General features: G+C 35.1%; 1 protein-coding gene across 5 annotated transcripts in view; it reads right to left on the bottom strand.

Moving 5' to 3' along the window:
- ANKRD28 (ankyrin repeat domain 28) overlaps positions 1-22,961 on the bottom strand; it is a 151,600-nt gene that overhangs the window by 97,434 nt on the left and 31,205 nt on the right. The window contains exon 2 of one of the 5 annotated variants that reach the window (XM_033131799.1): positions 18,804-18,884. The exons of the other annotated variants lie outside the window; for them this stretch is intronic. Coding sequence (XP_032987690.1) covers positions 18,804-18,821 — 18 coding nt within the window. The 5' untranslated portion in view covers positions 18,822-18,884. The remainder of the gene's footprint in view (positions 1-18,803; positions 18,885-22,961) is intronic. 5 annotated transcript variants of the gene reach the window in all.

The following is a 22,961-nucleotide window of genomic DNA, read 5'->3' as shown; positions in this document are numbered from 1 at the left end:
TTTAAGGCTGAATTAAAGACATAGAAGTATTCTGACATATAAAAAATGTTAACTATCTCCACATGGCTAAATCAAAAATATCACCTTAATATTTGAAATACCTGAAAATGAAACCACTATAGTAACAATATCCTATATTCTATCTCCCCCGCCAAAAAAACCCCGAAATCTCTCTTTATATGGACAATTTTAACTTGTTCCAAAGTATCCAGTGTATACTTAGACTTCACTCAGGTACATCCTGTTTCTTGTTCTAGGTCAAATTCCATACTTAGGTCTTTCCCAACCAGAAAAAAGCTCTTTGAAGGCAGGGACTGTTATATACATATTGTTTCCTTCCACGTTCTTCCATCTGTAAATAATTTCAATAGATGAATTCTATTATGTCATAAGACTCTGGAATAAAGTGGTAAAATTATAAAACACAATGGAGGATTCATACATATATGTAACACAAACACTTTAATTAGAAAACACGGGAGGCATTAAGGTGCAAGCAAATGAATTTTGTACCTCCAGCAGGTGAGCAACTTAAATGTAGCAGTTGACAGGATATAAAACAGTGATATAGGATGACAGCTAAAATTAAGAGCTCAGGAGTTAGCCTAGGTACGTGGAGATCAAATTCTGATTCCATTATACATTAGATGTGTCCTTGGGTAAGCTACTTAAATTCCCTGAGCCTAAATTTCTCCATACTTATAAAATAATAATCTCCTGAGATTTTTATCTACAAGAAATACTGTAATAGCACAGTGATTGGGAATGTAAGCTTTGTAGCTAAACTGTATGTATTGTAATCCAGGTTCCCACAGGTTACTTAATCTCTCTGGGAATCATTTCAACATTATTAAAGGACTTGAACAGAATCTATAGTGCTATATTCACAGTGAAGTTTAAATAAAATGTGTATAGCAGTATTACTGTGGATATTTAGGGTAGTTGAATGATACCCTTAGTGAAACCAGTGAGTAAATAAAGGGCCATGTACAGAGCTCCTGCTGGTGAGGTGATTCAAACTGGGGGGTGGAGACCCCATTCAGTTGCTAACTCCCCACCCTTTTCAGGCTTCTGGAGAGACTGTTAGAAGCTAACACTCCAGTAACCAGACATGAATTTACTACCTATTATTGGGCAGGAGGAGCAGGAAACTTAGGCAAGAAGTAGGAGTACAGGTTTTTTCCATTTTTCTAGATTCACTGTACTTCATAGTCTAAGAGTAGAATGTACTGGCCCATGGTACACTATATAACCAAAGGTAGATGAAAAATACCGATAAATATTTCCATATTTTTTTATTATTTAACACCATACAACACTATTTTATATCTTCTACTAAATAAGATAGGCCCCTAACGTCAAGGAACTCACATCTTAAAGGAAAAGGAGACAGGTAAATAAGTATTTAAGAAGGAGAAACTACTTACGATAAAAAATTATTGATAGATTGCGAAAACAAGTTCAACATTCGTTTTTTTCTTTTTTCTTTTTTCAGTTGAACAACGGCAAGGGAATGTAGTGTTTTCTTGAGGCACTTACTTTTTAGGCCAAATTAGAGTAAGTGTTTTGGTAAGCCAACAATTTCAATCCTGGCAATTTCATAATCCTTCTATCCTTTATGCTAAAATGTATCCTATGAAAAGCTTACTCCTACTCTTCACAGAACCACGTAATGGTAAAGCTCATTTAAACCTTCATTTTATTGATAAAAATTTAACATGCTGAAAGATTATTTTTAGGTTCCTAATTTTGTTACACCAGAATTTCTTTTTTTTTGACACAAATGATTTTTCCTTTCTGCATAGATTCAACCCAAAGCTCAACTTATTTCTTACAAATCTGTGAATCCATATTGATTACCATAGAATAATACATTTTACTCAGGATATATTAAGTGACTATTCTGTGCTAAGCTAGTCTCTGAGTATTAAAAGACAAAAAACTTGTGGTGGAAGATGGTAAAGAGCGCGTTCAAACCATGTTTCAGAATAATTTCTCATAGTTCAAGAATCCTAAACAATCTTCTTGAGCTATACCTCATCTGTCCATGAGACTGTTTCTCAAGTCTTATGAACAAATTTAAAAGAAAATGGGGTGGGATTAAGAAATAGCTGCTTTCTATGATACCGGTCCCACTTCCTTGTGAACACATGGCCACTGTAAAAACATCACTTAACACAGGTGACTCTTGAACAACACAGGTTTCAACTGCGTAGGCCCACTTATACGTGGGCTTTTTTCAATAAATACTGTATATTCTCTTCCTTATGATTTTCATAATAATCTTTTCTTTCTCTAGCTTACTTTATTGTAACAATACAGTATATAATACATATAACACACAAAACATGTGTTGACTGTTTATGTTATCAGTAAGGCTTCCAGTCAACAGGCTATTAGTTTTGGGGGAGTCAAAAGTTATACGCAGATTTTCAACTGTACAGGGGAGAGAGAAGGTTGGTGCCCCACCCCCCTGTTGCTCAAGGGTTAACTGTATATTTAAAAAATGATGAATTCAAATTCTTTAACAGATCAGATTTAATTCTCTGCATGTAATATATTTATAAACTAGGCCATTTAAATATACTAAATCATATTTCCAAAATGGCTGACAAATATTATCTGAAGATCTTAAGTGGTTTAACATACTAACTAGTACGCTGCAATGGTAATAATAAATTGTTAACCCTTCCATTATGATTGTGTAATGCACAAAGTTAACACATATTAGTATTACATATTATTAATCTGATGTGTTCTTTGCAAAGACCTATATTCGGTATCCATTCTTCCCATCTTCCACTCAACTAGAACTTCAGTTTTTAGTAAGTACAGAGCCTCACGGAACAAAGACTACACTTCTCAGCCTCCCTTGTAGCTAGGAGTCACATGACAAAGTTCTCACCAGCATTTTAAGTAGAGGTGTTGTGTGGCTTCCAGAAAACGTCTTAAAAGGACAAATGGCATATCCACCCTGTTTCCTGGAACAGTAGGCTAGAGAGGATCTAAGTCCCTGAAGACTTTGTGGGACAGAACAGCCATAAAAGCCCTGGACTGCCTACGTCCTGACTTTTATGGCAGAGAGAAATAGTTCTGCCTTGTTTAATCAATGGGATTTTAAGTCTCTTTTACTTGGAGCTGAACTTAACTCTTAAATGATAATCTTATTCTTCTTTAATCATCAATGGGCATGTATCCTTCCAGCCCTGTTTTTCCACCATCCATATTCTATCTAGCACAGTATAGCTACTGAAGTTTTCAATAAATAAAATCAATTAACACACTAGCTGCAACAAATTGTAACAGAAACAGTAGCTGATCAGAAAACAGCTTGAAGAACAATCCACTCTATCATCCTGGGTAAGCAAAGGAAAATCAGCAGAGGAAAAGTAAACAAACATCACAAATACTCTCACTAAATTCTCAATTACCATTGGTGGTTACTGTTATCCAATTTATATCTGGGAAGTGGAAGCTCAGTAACATCTAATCAGTCAATGACTCATCCATTTATCTGTATTTATCCATCATCTACTATTGTGCTAGGCTTTCTGCTAGGCAGAGGAAACAAAAATTATGAACAGTCAATCCTCACTCTAATGGAGCTTACACACAAATAAATATATAACTGCAAACTCTGATAAACTGTAGAAGGAAAATAAAATTGGAGGGAAAGAAACTCAAGGAAGGTCCATGTGGCTGGAGCAAAAACCAACTGTCTTTACTGAAAAAAATCTGCATATAAGTGGACCCGTGCAGTTCAAACCCGTATTGCTCAAGGGTCAACTGGATTATACTTGCCACTAAGTCAGTCATTGTAAGAGTGAAGCATATAAATTTATTAATTGTTATCGGTATATAAGGATACCTTCTAACTGTCCATCCTCTAAAAAGAAAAGGCTTTTATAAAGCTATCCATAAACTTCATTGTTGTTACTTTTTCCTCTTTTAATTTATCAAAAGGGTGGTTTCTCAAAGAAACGAATGGTCTACTGGCTAGAAAATATCAAAACTTATTCTTGTGATCATATTTCGGAGAAAAGGTTGAAACACTAAAACTATTTATAATACAAGAATAATTGTTTAACTACCCAAAGTGTAGGCAAGTGCCATCTAACAGAAGTATAACATAAGCCACATATATAATTTTAAATTCTCTAGCAAATACATTTTAAAATGGTAACTTTTTTCTTTTTAAGTGTGTTTTTCCAGGACCCATCAGCTCCAAGCCAAGTAGTTGTTTCAATCTACTTGTGGAGGGCTCAGCTCACAGTGGCCCATGTGGGGATCAAACCGGCAACCTTATTGTTAAGAGCACCGCGCTCTAACCAACTGAGCTGACTGGCCACCCCTGAAACATTTTTAAACGGTACAATTAACTGTAACAATATTTTATATAATCAAATACAGCTGGCCATTGAACAATGCGGGGTTAAGTGTACCAACCCTGTGCACATAGTTGAAAATCCGAGTATAACTTTGACTCCCCAGAAACTTCAATTGTCCCTCAGTATCTGTAGGGGGTTGTTCCAGGACTCCCTGTGGATACCAAAAGTTCGATGTTCAAGTCCCTTATATAAAATGACATAGAACAATGGATACAGTCAGCTCTCTGCATCCACAGATTCCCAACTACAGATCGAAAAAACTTTTTTATCCATGGTTGGTTAAATCCATGGATACAAAACCCAGGGATACAGAGGGATGACTTACTTACTGAAAAATAGAAGATAGCATGTAAATGGACCCACACTGTTGTTCAAAAGTCAACTGTACATTCAAAATATTTTTATTTCAGCTTGTAATCAATATAAAGAGTTTTGAGGACATAAATACATGTGCTCAAGTTGTTTCAAACATACTTAAGTTTTCCAATAACTATGTCTATTTTTGTTTAAATTTCTTAAAATTTAGTTTATGAGTTCATAAAATCTAGTTGAGGATGTAGATACAGGTGCTCGTTATTTTAAAATTTAAACTAATTAAAATTAAACACAATTAAGACTTCATTTCCTGAGTTACATTAGCTAGCCCTACTTAGCTAGTGACTAGCATAGTGCACAACACTGGCTTAGACATACGCACACAGACTAACATTTTAACAGTTGAACTGTCTTAGACAGAAGCCTAAAATATGCTACCCACACTACTGTCTTACGAAAAAGAATACAGTTCATATTTTTAGGGTGGCTCAGAGTCAATAATATCAATTATAAACTGTTAGACTGTTCTACAGTAAAATAACATCAGAAGCTAATGGCTTAGTTGACTTCTAGATATTTCTGTCATAACTTGAATGGCTCACTAGTTCTCGCTCTTTTTTTCTTTGTCTTCTTACTTCAAAACACATATAGAGCTCTCTAACTGTATCACAATATTAACTCTGGCATGAAGGCAACAACATATTTTCTTATGAAATATAGTAAACTTCACAGGGGCCATTTTCTTCATTATCAGAGGCCTCTTCACAAATGTTAAGGTTCCACAGAAATTTCGTAAGTTGAAGTTAACAAAAGTTGGCTACCTGTCAGCACATTACTTCATTTCCTTTGGTCTCTTCATTTTACTGTTGAAGAAAGTAAAACTGATTGATTGTTAAAGTTGTTTGTAGTTCTAACACTTTATGAGTTTATGTCTCTTTTCTGATTCCTGAAAGGGAGGTACCAAAAGTGGTGGCAGTGACCATAGATTAGGTTTTTCAATCAAGTTTGGCTGTAAGGAAAGAATAATTTGGGCAATATTTGGCCGAAAAAGCGTTAAAGGAAAAAAAGCAAAGATTGAGATAAACATGCTGAAGGCTAAAGAACTTCATTTTCAAGCCTATGGACAAACTGATTCATCAACAATACACAGACCAATTCCCTTTGTGAAAAACCTAGAAACTAGCCAAGAGACTACACCCCTGGAGTGTGTAAAACCAGCCACACTGAAGGCTGCAGTAAAATATGAAACACCCTTTTGCTAGAATCCCTATCTGTGTCACAGCGCCATACAATTGGCAAGAAAGCCCCAGTAACAAGCTTCTCCTTCAGGAGGCAATAATGAACTGGACCATACGTCTAGTATTCTAGTTGTAGAGGTCTACACGAGGTACTGGCTTCTGTCTTGCCTGTCTCATTGTGTCGACAAGATTCAACTGACCCTAGACACCTGGAGGCGGCTGAGACTAAGAAGTGGGTTTGGTCCACCATGGAGGCACTCACTGTAGCACCCCCACCCCAACTCAGTGCAGAGCAAGCAGATCCCAGCTTTTCCCCGGGGAGAGAAAGAGCTAGACCACACATCCAATAGCCCAACTTTTCTGTAGGCTGCCCAAAGCACTGGCTTCTGTCTCACCTGTCTCAGAGCGCGAGGAGGCCTGACACACTGTAGATGTGTGGGGGCCACTGAGAACAAGACAGTGGTTTAGACTAGCATGCAAGGACTTGGCATAGTGCCCCCATCCCCAGCTCAGCACAGAACAAGCAATGGCAAAACCCCAGACCCCAGCTTCTTTCTCCCTGGGGAGGGCAACACTTAGAGCATATGTCCAACATTTCCAACTCTTCCAGGGACTGTCAGAGGAACTGGCTTCTGTCTCCACTGTGTCAGAGTGCTGATGAGATTTAACATACTATCGATGCCTCGGATGTTCTAAGAACAAAGATGGTGGTCTGGACTAATGCAAAGGTTTGAGAGGGCCCCAGAATCTACGGCCAGGCTAACTGGTTAGGGCCTTCCCCTGTGTTAGGCCAGTCCACGAAGAAAGGGTGAAGTGGCTGTTTTTCTGTTGTATAGATACCAACACAAAAAGTTAAGGAAAATGAAGAAATTAGGAAACATGATCCAAACAAAAGAATAAGATAAAGCTCCATTTACCCACCCAAATGAAAGGAAGATATATGAATTACCTGACAGTGTAGGGGGGAGAGAAGTAAAAGTGTGACTTTTTAACAAGATTAAAGTTATTAGATTAAAGTTATTAGCATAAAATACATAGTTCTAGTAGTAAGATGCTTTATGTACGCCCCATGGTTACCACAAACAAATACCAATAGAAGAAACACTAAAGAAAAAGGAATCAAAGCTTATCTATACAAAAATCAATGAAAGAAAAAGACAGGAAAAGCGAGACAAAAGAACTATAAGATTGAAAGAAAAAAATAAACAAAATGGCAATAGTGACTCCTTCCCTATCAATAATTACTGAAATGTAAATAGATTAAATTAAGCACCCAAAAGACAGAGAGTGGCTGAACAGATTTAAAAAAAAAACAAGACCCAACTATATGATGTCAACAAGAAATTCATTTTAGATTTAAGGACACACCTAGGTTGAAAGTGAAGGGATGTAAAAAGATATTCCGTGCAAATAGTAACAACATAAAGAGAGCAGGGGTGGCTAAACTTGTATCAAACAAAACGGACTGTAAGTCAAAAATTGTCACAAGAGACAAAAAAAGCACATTATACAATAACAAAAGGATCAATTCATCAGAAGTTGTAACAACTATACATATATGCACCCAACATTACAGCACCTAAATATATAAAGTAAACACTGGCAGAATTGAAAGGAGAAATAAGACAGCAATACAATAATAGTAGCTGACTTCAATATCCTACTTTCAATAATGAATAGAACATCCGGAAAGAAAAATCAACAACGAAACAGTGAGTTTCCACAACACTGTACACCAAATGAACCTAACAGATAGACACAAAAGATTCCACCAAACAGCAGTACAATATACATTCTTCTCAAGCACACACAGAACAATCTCCAAGACAGATAACATCTCAGGTCACAAAATAAATTCGAACAAATTTAAGAAGAATGAAATCATACCAAGTATCTTTTCTGACCCCACTGGAATGAAGCTAGTAATCCACAGCAAAAGAAACACTAGAAAATTAGTAAATATGTGGAAATTAAACAATACACTCTTGAACAACCAATGGATGAAACAAGACATCAAGAGAGAAACTAGAAAATAATTTGAGACAAAAATGAAAATACAACATACCAAAATTTATAGGATATATATCAAAAAAGCAGTACTAAGAGGATAATTTATGGTAATAAACACCTACATTATAAAAGGAAGATCTCAAAAAACCTAACTTTATAATTCAAGGAATTAGAAAAAGAACAAACTAAACCCAAAGTTAGCAGAAAGAAAGAAATAATACAGATTAAAGCAGAAACAACCGAACTAGAGAATAGAAAAAAAATCAAAACTAAGATTTGGGTTTTTTGTGTTTTTTTTTTTTTTAAGATAACGGTTTTTGGACAAACTTTTAGCGAAACTAAGAAAAAGAGAACTCAAATAAATAAAATCAGAAATGATGCCAAAGGGGAAAAAAGGATCATAAAAGACTACTATGAAAAATTATACCCCAACAAATTGGGCAACCTAGAATAAATGGGTAAATTCCTAGAAAGATGCAACCTACCAAGACTGACTCATGAATAGAAAATCTGAGCAGACCTGTAACTAGTAAGGAGAGTGAATCAGTTATCAAAAACTTTCCAACAAAGAAACGCCCAGGACCAGATGGCTTTACTAGTGAATTCTACAAAACATTTAAAGAATTAATGCCAATCCTTCTCAAACTCTTCCAAAAAACTGAAGAGAAAGGAACACTTGCAAACTAACTTGATGAAGCCATCATTATCCTGATCCAAAGCCAGATAAAGACACTACAAGAAAATGAACATAGAGGCAAAAATCTTCAACAAAATACTAGCAAACCAAACTCAACAGCACATTAAAAGGATCATGCACCATGACCAAGTGGGATTTATTCCCGGCATACAATCATGATTCATCATACAAAATTCAATGAATGTGACACAAGACATTAACAAAGTAAAGGATTAAAAAAGTCACATGATCATCTCAGTAGATACGGAGAAAACATCTGACATAGTGTAACACTCTTTCATGATAAAAACTTGCAACACCCCAGAAATAGAAGGAAACTGTAACACAATACAGGCCATATATAAAAAGTCCACAAATTCAATGGTGAAAGGCTGAAAGCTTTTCCTCTAAGATCAAGAACATGGCAAGTATGTTCTCACTATTTTTTAACATAGCACTAGAATTCCTGGCCAGATCAATTAGACAAGAAAAATAAATAAATGGCATTCAAATCAGAAAGGAAGAAGTAAAAGTATTTCTCTCTGCAGCTTACATCTTATGCAGAAAACCTGTAAGACTACACACACCCACACACCCACACACACACACACACACACACACACACACACACACACACAGTGTTAGAACTAATTAATAAATTCAATAAAGGTGCAGGATAAAAAGATCAACAAAAATCAATTGTTTCTATACACTAAGAATGAACTATCTGAAAAAAAATCTCATAAAATAGCATCATAGACCATAAAATACTTAGCAATAAACTTAAGAAGGTAAAAGACTTGTAAATTGAAAATTACAAAACATAGATATGAGAAATTAAAAATGACTTAATATATGGAAAGATAGCCTGTGTTCATGGATCGAAAGACATTACTTTGTCCAAAAAGGGGGTAACAATAACTGGAAAGAACTGAAAAGAATAGTGGATGAATGAAGATCAAATGGATGCAGGAAAAATTAACTTGAGGTATGAAGAAAGAATCTTTGTCCTAAGAAACAGTGGGGAAGGATTGATTTAGCTAAGTTAGTAAGTGGAAGAGAAAGAATAAAGTTGAAAAGGAGTAGGAGCATTTGGCAGTTGAAAGTAATGAGTTGTGGGGTCTAGGCTGGATACCAAAAACATAGACGTGAAGGTAGCTTCAGTACATGAGACAAGTTGGAGGATGTGGTCACTGGATTATGTGGTTAGAGCCAAAAGGCTCTGGTGTTGCGGCTGTTAAACTATAAATTGTGCTGCTCAAAATGTCAGCCACAAAGAAACGTAATCACCTAGACAACTGAGACAACTATGATCCAGATGTAGAACTGAGGACTGAGATTTGACACACAATATACAAAGAAACACAAGGCTCACCTAGCCAAATGGTGTGTGCCTCCAAAGAAGGGAGGGTTTTATTGGTAGGGAGACCAGTAAAATTTTAACAGCTATAATGGAGGACTAGAAAAATGCTGACTGCTCCCTGCCTCCTCCCAATTCTCTCTCTCTCTCTCTCTCTCTCTCTCTCTCTCTCTCTCTCTCCATCTCTCTCCATCTCTCTCCATCTCTCTCCCAAGATATACTGGCTGTAAGCGAAGTTACCACTTGAGAAGACCTCGAGAGAAGCATGTACTTATGAAAACACTGAGCTTCAGTTAACACAGGAGATGGAATAGGCTTTTTAGGAAGTGTGTAGGTTCAAGAGTTACATATGAGAACTTAAGATGTAAATCCATATTCAAATGTCTGTTTCAGACTGGAGTCTTGAGAGAAATAATTATTTCCTCTGAAAAGTATGTAAGCAAAAAATGTTAAGCCAAATGTAATACAGATAGTTTTCTAAAATATATCCAATGTGCCCAAACTAAGGAAGTGGGGGTGGGGTGGGGAACTATTCTCTTATCAAGTATGTAATACTGTATTTAAGCAATATTTTTAAAGTTAGATTATTTTCTTCAAATGCTTTTTTTTACAATTTTAATTTTAATTTTTTTTTTAATTGGGGAATATTGGGGAACTGTGTGTTTCTCCAGGGCCCATCAGCTCCAAGTCGTTGTCTTTAATCTAGTTGTGGAGGACGCAGCTCACTGGCCCATGCGGGAATCGAACTGGCAACTCTGTTGTTCAGAGCTCGTGCTCTAACCAACTGAGCCATCCAGCGCCCCATATTTTCTTCAAATTTTTGATTACCTCAAAAAGTAGTTAGAAATTAAGCAAAAGTATTCATCATTCAGACTGGACTAAAGGTCAGACTGAATTAAAAGTTTTTTAAGTTGTGATACTGTCAAATACCCTATTTAATCTGTCTCTTATTACTAATACCTGGCTGGGATTTATGTTAACTACCAGCATCTCTGGCATATCACTTATGTGCCACCAGGCCCAGGATAAACATATTCTGAAATATAATTACATTATTATTTTTACATAATTAGCAATCTTTCAGCAACTGTATCAAAGACAACGGATGCCCAGTATTAAAATTAACAAAGTATAATGTTTTTATTTTAAACAGATTGAATTTCTGCCTCTCTTTTAAAAAGACTGAAGAAAAGTGATTTGCAATTCATTCTGGTTTCTGCAATCTGGTGACACTGTAGTAAATATAATATCAAGTTTCTAACTTTAAAAGCTGATGGGTGAAAATTTTCAATTTAAAAATAAGTTGTTATGGTTACCCAATATTTACTTTATAAGCAATAATTACAGGAGACATCCAAGGAATTCCCACAAGTGCAGTAAGATCAGTAGCTGAAGTGTACACTAGTCATTTCACACACAAACTGAGACTGCAATATGCCAATTCCATTTCAAAGTAGTTATCGTTTGGGAAATACTCAAGAAAATGATTCACATCTTTCTAAACCGTAGAAGGATGGAGACAAAAATACTGAACGTGACTATTTTAAATCCAAGTGATGACTCAGATAGTTTAGAACATTTTTCGTATTCTTCAGTTCCCTTTATTAAAGTGTGCTATCTAAAATTGTATAAAGCAGCTTCTATTGTTGAAAGAAGAAAAGGGTATTTTTAGTGTTTCAGGCAAGGAATTTGTTTGCATAAATAGGTTTTCATGCTCTTGATAAGCTTGCAAAAAGCAAGGCTTGTAACTTAATGTTACTTCAGAGTAAAACAACGTCAATTCCTTTAGATGTAGTGAATTTTTAACTTACGTGGAAAAAAGAGGCCCTGTCACAAATGATAACTAGCTAATTCTTGACTAACTGGGTAGTTAAACCTACTATATGTTATTGTATTATAGAATTTTTCTAGTCTGTTTTGTTCACAATCAGAACATCCAATATTGGGAGAACACCTATGAAACTTTTGACCCCAATATAATTCTAACGTTATCTTAAAATTATGAGGCTCATCGTTACACCTTAATGGGCTTCCACAAAGTGTCTACTTATCTGCACAACTGACTATCAAACATGTTTGTTCTTTAACATTAGGGCTATTCTAAGCTAAAATAAAATAGTATGTTACATTCAACTGGCTTAAACAAGAAAGACACTTATCATCATAAATAACAAGAAGTGAAATAAGGTGGCCTTAAGGTGACTGATGCAGTTCTTCAATACAGGACACCTCGGCTCCTTCCAGCTTTTCCGTCTGTCAGATTCCGCATGGGCATTCGGCTAATTCCCTGCACAGTCACGAGCCAGCTGCTGTCCTTCCAGGCATCACATCAGACCCACATGCTGTGCAGCACAAGGAGAGCTTCCTTCTTACGTGCAGGGAAGACTTTCCTAGAAGCTTCCTAAGCTGACTTTCCCCGACATGTGACCAGACTTGGCTCACACGCTCCCTCCTAAACAAATCACTAGTGGGCAGAGTAAGATTCCCACGACTAGTTTATACACTAGTAGGGATTTCTCCAAGTCATGTAGGATAGAGGTGGGCATTCAAACACAGCCACAGTATGCTATCTACCACACAGAAAACTGAAATCTCGGCATTTTATTTCAATAGTTTAATTTCCACCTATGAATTAATTACAACACACTAGTACTGAAGAATACTTTGAGGATTCCAGACACTTATTTTTTAAAAGGGGGAAAAAAAACCCCAGACATCAGTAATAAAACAGAGTAAAGGCAATCATTTGAAAAATTCCATGGAGAAAAGAGAGTAGTGTACTTTAGATTATGAAATAGTAAAATTACTTTAATTTTGACCAATTAAAACAAACCTTTATGTCAAAAATGTTTCCTATTAATCTCATTTTTCTCCTCTAGGAAAAGTAAGGTTAATGACCAGACACAAGTCCAATCACATCTAGAATACTGAGATTAAAACACATTCAAAGACAGTACCCAGGATGAGTGTGGATCTAAAAACCGTAACTATCAATGAAGCTGAAGGTATTTTGAGTTCTAGAGATCAATGAATAATAACACGCAGGATGACAAAATCTGGTGAATATAAGATAGTATTTTTATCTAGCATTATTTTATCAGAAGATGGAACAGGGTTGGCTGCTCATAAGTGGCAGGGAAGAACATCGCAGCTAACCTGAATTCCTATGATGGTTCTCTGCACTTTATGTGTACTCAGTGCAACAACATGCCTGAAAAGTGGTTTTTAATTGCGACTTCACAGATAAAAATCTGGGCTGGACAGATCAAACACTGGAAATCACATGGCTAAGTGGAGAAAACTGGATTCTAATCCAGGCCCAACTGTCTCCAAAGCCTGGCTCTTCCCACACACCACACACCTAACGGAAGTTAAATTAGCAGTTGTTAAAGCAGCATATGGTTTTCTGAGTTGGTGAAAACCAAATCATCATCTGATTTGAAGTCCCTTTCTAAATTAAGATGCCAGAAATGAAAAGTATTACATCCTTCCATTTGTACGTGTACTTCCTAGTTTAAGAATGCTTTCACATCTATTCTCACACTGGTTCCTCACAACAACGCTTTACGGTAAGGTGGGGAGACATTACTTCTTAGCATTCTACCTGAGAGAGGAAGAGGACAACAAAGATGAATTCCTTCAATTTCCTTGGGGTTTACCTCCAAACATAGGTGTATTTTCAATTTCTTCCCTCTGATCTTTTATTCATTCAGTAGTCATTTAGGAAGCACTTTTTTATATGCCAGATACCGAACTTCAATGACTGCAGTCTGATGGGAAGAGCTTGGAGTCACAGAGGATATAGAAAGTTTATTCAAAAATATTTCCATCTTCTTACAGACCTTACTTTGTCAATTCCGATTCCTTTCCTATATCACGTTGATTTACCCCTCACAGCTGTCTCTGTTCCTTCCTCTTGGCCTACAGAAAACCTCTCTGCCTCCCTAACAAGCTACCACTCCATTTTCTACTTGTCTCACCCTACTGCACTCAGACTTCCGTGCTCACCACTCAACTGAAATTGCTCTAAGGTCACAAATGGTAACCTACTGCAAAATCTTCATTTTTCTTAACTACTCTACAATACTGGATACCAACGATCTTTACTAAACTTCCATGAAAATTTCACCTATTTTTCCAAACCTTCCTTTTTGGCCCCTTTCGCTTGGCTTGTCTTCCACTACCTATACTTAAATATTGGCTTTCCTTTCAGCTTCCTCTCTTTCCCTCCTGTTCTACAATCTCTTCCTGGACAATCTCATCTATTTCTATAATATTTGCCATTACCTATGTGATACTTCCAAGTCTTTGTTTCCAGTGCTAATCTTCAGAAGCAACTTCCAAATGCTCAGTGGGCCATTTTATTTGCATATTCCATATTATCTCAGACTCAGCATGTCAAAATTCAACTTATCATCTCTAGTGCACCCCAAAAGTATTCTTTCTCTGAAATTCTCAGGTTGGTTAATAGTAATGGCATTACCATATACACAGTAACCCAAAACACAAAAATAATTATCCTGAAGCCTTTCCTTACTTCATCTCCCATTTCTAGTTAGTTACTAAGTTCTAGGCATTTTAACAAAAATCTTCCTGAACTCTTTCTTCCCTCATAGTGACCAGTTCAGATCCACTTCAGCCCTCATTTATCAAAACCACCTCCAAACTGGTCGCTCAACTCTTGACTCTTCTTTCTCTAGCTCGATCCGTCCTTGTGGCAGACATAGGTTCCTTCACAAGAACCCCTTCCTTTATGGAGTACATCTGGTCCAGACATATACAAGAGACCCAGGACTGGCCAGAGTACCGCCTACCCGCTCTTAGCCACATGTGTAGTTCAGGGGAGAACATACGATCAAAGTCTTCCTCAGGACTGTACTTTCCTGCCAAGGCTACCAGGAAAGATACTCTCTTTTCTTTTGGGATTATAAGAACTATATAAGCTAAACTGTCTGTAGGAGGAAAAAAAGGGCAAAGTTTAAAAAGGGCTGCGGGGCGGGGGCTGGTGGAGAATCCACTGTCACCAAGTCCTGCATCTAGCTCTGCAGAACATTCCAGTCACCTGGCCAATAAATGTCCTTTTGCGTTTACGCCACTTTAAGTTTTGATTTCTGTCGTTTGTAACCAAGAGTCCGATTAACAATTTTCTATACCACCCGTTACTTTTCCAAATCACAGACAAAATGTTATTTGCTTCCTTTTATTTAGTCAACGAAAGTTTATTAAATGACATTCCTGAAGATACCCACCACTACTTTGTCTTGAAGTTTCATATATATAAATGGACTTGTTGCGATTCAAATATACCACGTCATTTCATGCAGCTGTGCCTTTGTATATGCTGTTCTCTCTGCCTAGAATGCTTACCCTTATCCACAAAATATATAGCAGGACTGCACAAAATAAGGCTGGAAAATTAGACGGGGGCAAAATCATGAAGGGCCTTGAATACCCCATTAAAGTATGTACATTTTCACCTGCAGAATGATGGGGAAGCAACTAAATTAAGAAGTGCCATAATTAGATTTGTATCGTAGAGGCCTCATTGTGGATGTAGTATGAAGGATGACCTTGAAGTGATACTGAGACAGAGAAAAAATAGTAGGCTGCTGCAAAGTCTAAGCCAGAGGCCACAACGGATGGTGAAAGCAATGAAACTGGGAGTTTTCTGGGGGGAAAAAAGTTTGCCAACCACTGTCAATAGCGCTGATAATCTTTCAAAGTTTTCAAACTAGCATTTCTACTTGCAAGGATGTAGATATAAGGAAATAATGTGAGGCCTACAAATATTTATATTATTAAGATTTTATTGAAGCACCATTAATAACAAAACATTAGAAACAACCTAAATGTTGAACAATTAAATGATTTAAAAGATACCATATAACATAAAATGAAATTGAATATTTAAAACTAAAATTTTAAAACATGGGACAATACTCATAAAAATGTTAAGTGGAACACAACACCATACACAATGTAATTCTAATTATGTTAATAATGAAGATCAAAAGGGTTTGTTTTTTTTAAAGCAACAGTAATAGATCAGTTAAATCAGTGGCAGGATAATGGGTAATTTATTCTTCCCTTCGTAAGTCTACATATTTGTTTTTTTCTGAGTAACATTACTCTTTAGTCACGATTTGTTAAACTCAATCACTACAGGTAAGAAAAATAAGTCCTAGATAGGTTGAATGACAGAAGTTCACATTCCAATAAATAATAAGAGTTAGGAACAAAACATAAACACTGCCGAGGTGAAGACTCATTGTTAAGAAGCAAACCTGCGAAGCCAAAGCCATTTAACCCACAGCTCCAGGGAACCTAGAACAGCTGGGCACTGAATGTAGAACTGTTGAGAATTTAAACTTGCTGGGTCACATCAGCCTCTAAATCCATACCTCAAAAACTGTCAAATAGCTTGTGAACAGCAGATTACAAGGAGGACTAATTTAAGATGGCTTGTTTCTATAATTTTGTTTTCATATAATCATTCAAGGAATGATTGAAATAATGCAGAAAAGGAAATAATGCAAATAAGATTGGAGAAAGAACGACACAGAGAAAGGTGTTTTTGAGATGCTGAAGTTCTAGAGAGTGTACTTACTTTTACTTTGCCTTTTAAAATATAAGTACATGCTTTATTACATGAGATTTTATTTCCTTGAATTGGGATCTCCACAACCTTATTACAATCCCAAATAAACTCTACAGACCTAAGTAATCAATTCAAGCACAATAACTATCAAAGTCATTTGGTAATTAACAAAAAAAATTTTTTAATATAATATTTGTGAAATAAAATGCTTCAATGAAAGGAATATAAATGGCTACTGGGTAAGAGAAAAAGACAAAATGATCATCAAGGACAATTTTAAAAGCCTGCGTGAGCTGGGTGTATTTTTTCTAACATTACAAATTAAGAAACTGTAGTTTAGCTATGTAGATATAATTTAAATTATAGAACCACCTAAAAAAATCAAAACATCTAAAATGTTTCTAAGGTAGATTAAAAATATTAGAAAATTACAGTCAGGAATATAGCTCTTCACCATTTCATATACAAGGATTTATCTTTTTAAAAATAATTAAATTACATAGTAGTCTCAAATGACTTCTATGTTTCACCAGTTTTAATTCTCCTATCTATATGACCAACTATACCACTATCTTAATTTCATTTTCCTTTATAAATTTTCAAATGATTCCTATTCTTTTAGAAAGTTTGCAGAAACCAATGCAAAAGCACCATCCAGTGGTAAAAGATGAAAATTACAACTTATACAGTGATCACATAACAAAAGTAGTTGAATTTGTGACTGTGCATGTTCTCCAACACACACCACCAGGAAAGAAAACATATACGGGCTGTATGATATTGATAGCACCTGCTATTTGTTACCATTTTCCCAATCACATCTTATTCTTACTATCTCAAGTTTGACATTTTTTTCTTTTTCTGACTTGCCTACTATATGATTGACTGAATCAGGATAGGAGTATTTCAAGATTCATCCAAAGCCTTTATTGAGCCAGAGGTTAGAAAATGGTTTTACAAAGAGAAATAAGGTGTGTGAGGGGTGAATTTCCAATGGAATTCTAGTCAGCAAGAGCCATTCCAGGTAACGACAAATGAGAGGCATCATGTGTTGTTTTTTTTAATTTGGGAGATAATTATGAAAGTCCAGGTAAAGATTCACAATTGGTTAATTCATAAAGAATTCAGAATTTCTGAAGAGAATATTAAACTTTAATGTGATAGAAAATCTTCCAATTTGAAAAACACAACCTAACAAATAATGTTTTCCCAATAATCTGCTCTCCTCCTAACAGAATACAGATAGGTAAAATCTTTCAGCTTCCAACATAACAGCTTTCTAATCACTTCCTCTTCTTAAAAAAAAAAAAAGGTTAATTTAACTAGGAACAAATTATAATAGAAACAAATTATATAGAAATAAAGGTTAATCTAACTAGGAACAAAGTATAATGGAAAAATTATAAAGAAATAAAGGTGATTTTTTGTTTTCAAACAACTTTGCATCAAATCTACTTACTATCAAATGGTATTACCATTTAGATAATAAAATATTTAACAAAAAGTGCAGCAGGTTGCAGCTTGGTAATGGTAAAGAAGTCAATTACTGAGTTATAGTTTCTTCCTTTCTACAGAATCTTTCAATATGTTTGAATTTCAAATAAGAAGCCTAACAATGCCAATGATACCAACTAGCTAATACTGTCTTCACTAGTGCCTTCAGTCTAACACTTCTAGGTTTTCTGAGATTTTTAAACTACTTTCGCTAAAAACACAGGAGTCACGCACATAATTGAGGTTCCCCAGTGATCACTGAATGGTTGATCACATTTACAGTGTGCGCCACAAACATATAACATGTAAGAGAAGGAGCTATGCGCAAGGTGATGTATACAGCTGGACAAGAGATGGATGAAAACAACTAGGAATTTATTACTTTTTCAGGATAAAATAAAGCTAACTGCAGTACCATTATTTTCAGCTATTTAATATACTTTTCTCTAAGTCACAACAGAGATTTTTAAGCCCCTTCCCCTAAAAATCTATTTGAATTACTAAGTAAGTTGCTATACTAAAGTTTTCCAGGAATACAAGGCCCAGGACACTTATAAACAAAATGTCTACAAAAAAAAATATTTTGGCTGACACTAAATATTTTTCACAGACACTTATGTATGAAAGCTAAATTTAACAAACAAGTAGGAATAAATAGCAACAAATTAATGAATTATAAGAGCTCCCTAAATTCCTGCAGAGAGACCACCAGAAAATAACCTACCATAATAGGAATCCCCATACTATTTTCCTCTGGTGGAAGCAGTAGTTGTATTGTTTCAATTCCACTCTCAGACTCTCAGGCCTGTAGCAGAAAACAGATTATCAAAAGCAAGAATACGCTGACACTAGAAATGAAGGGCTATGTTATAAAAATAACACAGTACCTTAACAAAACATTGAATTATTAGGTAATATTAAAATATTACTAATTCAGAACTTGGTTTTACCCTTCTATCAAGAAAGAAAAATATTACTGTGTAACACGACAGTTTTTTAAAGGTTTTCTTTATATATGAACCAATCCTTGTGTATTCTCAGAGGAGACTCCAAAAGTGGGGTTTGAATCTTAGAATTGCTAGCAAGAAGACATCCTCATTAAAAAAAAAAAAAACTATTAAAATACATTCACTGTAACATAATCAAATAATTCCATGGGGATGTCTTCATCTAAGAATCTGTCTATAAAGTATAAAATATTCAATCTATATAATTTCCGAATATTTAAAACATGTTCATTTTAGAAATACATATATTTAAGAAATCACAATATATCCCAAAGATTAAACACTGGTACTTATTTTGTATATATGTACTTTTAAAAAATTTGTGATGTTTACTGTTCAGTAACTTGCTTCTCCCCGTCTCCCTCCACTTAACAAAGTCCATGCACTTACATATTCTTCCAAAACACTTTCAATGAGTACACTGAAAAGCAGTAGATAACATTACATTCAAAAGCAGTATCTTGTATTTAACGAATTTCCTGAGATTGAACATTTGGGTGGCTTCTATTTCTTTTTTTATTCTTACATAATAATTTTTCCAGGATCATATCCCAAAGTTATTTTTAGTAAAATGGCTTATTTTCAAATAAATAAAATTAGGCCTAAAATATTCTGGAGCCATAATTCTCAAACAATGACCTAGGAAGAACAAACGTCAGAATTAAATTCCCTGTGTAAAGAAAAGTACACATTTCTTATTAGTCTGAAAGAATCATCAGTTTTTATCATTGGCATTTTGATTACTGCTATGTTCTCATACACCTTTCCAGGATGTTAGAAGATAGAAACCATCCTATCCACTCAGGTGGATAGCTACAGTTAAAATTAGCTACAGTGCTAAACATAATAGATTTGTTATTCTCCTCTTGTCAAAATTCTTTATAAACAAATTAACCTTGTGAAGAAATATTAAAGCTCCATTACTTTCACTATGTCTACCATATTAGTGTAACAGAATAGTAATATTAATTTGCCATTTGGTGGCAGCAAATACAAAAGAAAGTAAATTTCCTGAGTACTTTTATCTATTGCACTATTACCAATACAAGGGTAGTCTTCCCTGCGTTACTGTGTTTCCCCGAAAATAAGACAGGGTCTTACATTAATTTTTGCTCCAAAAGACGCATTAAGGCTTTTGTTCAGGGGATGTCATCCTGAAAAATCATGCTAGGGCTTAATTTCCGGATAGGTCTTATTTTCGGGGAAACACGGTACATATTTTTAACAAGAGTTACAAATGAAAAATGATGTTTTGTAGGTTTTAACAGTTATATTTCAAACTTATGTTAATAGTTAAGCTCAAAACAATATCATGAGCAAATTCCAGATTAACTAATTGAAAATAATAGCATTCTATTACTACAGCATTTACAATTAAATTTACAATTTAATTGCCTCCAAAACTATGTTGACTCTTGATGTTTATATAAAAAAAATAATTGCAATAACTTGCACTTGGACTAATACGTATAAATCATGTAGAAGTTACATTTTCTCACTGTAACCAAATCCAGCTAACCTAACCTCTGACCCCATGAAGAATTTATTCAATAATCACTTAATAACTACTTATATGCTAAGTACAAGGAGTACAGCAGTGAACAAGAGAAATAATTTCTGGCTTCATGAAATTTACATGAAATCGCTCATATAGTCCTTTACCCAGACTTGTAATTTGGGATAGTAAAAGACTAGCTTGAGAACCTAAATATTATATTCTAAACATATGCAGTAAAAAATATTAGTTTCCCTCCACATATAATTTACAATAAAAAAAACACTACACAAAAAATTAGAGAAGGAAATGTAATAGTTTTATTTTTTGTATTATGATTGCCTTAATGTCATTTTCTTCTTTTGAAATATCAAGTTATTTCAAAAGAAAAATGTTTCAAAAGGAAAATCTTTAAAAAGGTATTTGACACAAAGAAAATGTAATTCATACTAAATTTACTTCAAAATCCCCCCAAAACATTGAGGAATGGTAAAATGCTGGTAATTGTTCAAGCTGAATAATCAATTCACAGGGATTCATTAATGTCTTCTTTGTGTGACAAAGCTTAAGAATTAAATTATATTAAAAATTTTAAAGTTAAAGAAAATCAATTATATAGTGATTATTTCAAAAAAAGAGAATAATGCAATATTAAATCGACATTTTCCTATGATTCTACTCACACTATTTCAAAAAGAGAAGTTAAAATAAGTTAAAGTGGTTAGGTCCAAACTTAGTCATTAAACTTTAGTGCAATATGTATAACAGCCAATTTAGGGAATCTAGAAGATCTAGCAGATCTAAACCAGGGTTTCTCAGAGTGAGCACGAGTAACATCAGAAGCCAAATAATTACTTGTTTAGCGAGTCCCGTCCTGTGCCCTGTAGGGTGTCCAGCAGCACCCCTTGCCTCTACTCACTAGTTGCCTGGAGCATCCCCCCCACTCAAAGTCGTGACAACCAAAGACATGTCCAGATATTGCCAAACCTAATCTATCACTGATCTCAACTGATGATTTCTTAGAATGGTAAGCTTACTATAAAAAAAGCAAAAGGAACTTAATAGTATATTCCTCAAAATCTGCCAAAAACATCTTGAGTAAAGCAGCATGAGACTAGCCAGAATCAGGTATTTTCTTCATCTTAATGTGACTCCTCACAAGATCTCAAATATTTGAAGAGACAGTCTTTTAAAAATGTAAATATGTACTTTTCCTTATATTTAAATACAACATGCTAAACAAATTAGGCTTTTTTGATGATTTATATGAAATATCCAGAAGCAGCAAATTCAGAGGCAGAAAGCAGATTAGTGGTTTGCCAAAAGTTGCGGGCAAGGGGAAATGGGGAATAACTGCTTAATAAATACGGGGTTTCCTTTTGCAGTGATGAAAATGTTCTGGAACTAAATAGTTTTGATAGTTGCAGAACACTGTGAATGTATTTAGCGTCCCTTAATTCTACACTTTAAAATAGTGAAGTTTATGTTCTGTGAATTTTACCTAAAAAATAAAAAAAGGATGAGGTAGGTAGCTATGTACGCAGTTTTCCTAGTGTGGATCTAGGAAATACAAAACAATCACTTGAAAAGATACTGAATCTAACACTGGAAATGTAATCCTCCTTTGAAAAGTAATTCAGATTACTCAAATATAGAGAAAGAGAATGGTAAATCAACTTGATGGAATATGATGCAACCATTAAAAGTTATAATTAGGAAGATTATGTAGCAAGTAGGAGAAACGTGACTGGAATGAGAGGCAGGTGGGTTTGAACTCATATTAGACATGGGAGGCTCAGTATTTAATAATGTGTCCTTGACAAACATACTTTTTTATGAAATAACAATATAGCTTTGTGAGGAATCATGTTAATACATGTAAAGCATCTAGCACAATGTATTTTGCTAAATTAAAAGGTTATAAAACTGCACATACCCTCTTTTTGGAATTATGTATTATTCATTCTACCAGTTACTGAGTTGCTACGATGTGTTACGTGCTGGCAACAAAGAGCTAGCCCAGCATTATTCTAAAGGAATTACAGTTTTAATAAAGGAGACAAGCACACACACAGTGTGTTCACGATAAAAGGATATAGTACAATGAGAACTAAGATATCCCAGGCCTAAACACAAGCACAAAGGAAATATTTATATGTACTTAATTAATGAAACACATTATATAGTCATAGAGTGTTACGCAGCCAATCTAGTGAGGCAGTGTGACCTGAGTGTGTGTGGGCATGCATGTGCACGCACGCATGTTGTCAGGTATCACTTCTGCCAGGATAATGGTCTTTAAACAGGGAGCTGGCCAAAAAAGGTAACAAGGCATTTATAATAGAGGACAGGATGCAAAGTTGGCGAGGATGCAAAACAA

The sequence above is a fragment of the Rhinolophus ferrumequinum genome, chromosome 17 (genome assembly GCF_004115265.2).
Source record: "Rhinolophus ferrumequinum isolate MPI-CBG mRhiFer1 chromosome 17, mRhiFer1_v1.p, whole genome shotgun sequence".
Taxonomy (NCBI): domain Eukaryota; kingdom Metazoa; phylum Chordata; class Mammalia; order Chiroptera; family Rhinolophidae; genus Rhinolophus; species Rhinolophus ferrumequinum.
This window is presented reverse-complemented; position numbering and strand designations above follow the sequence as displayed.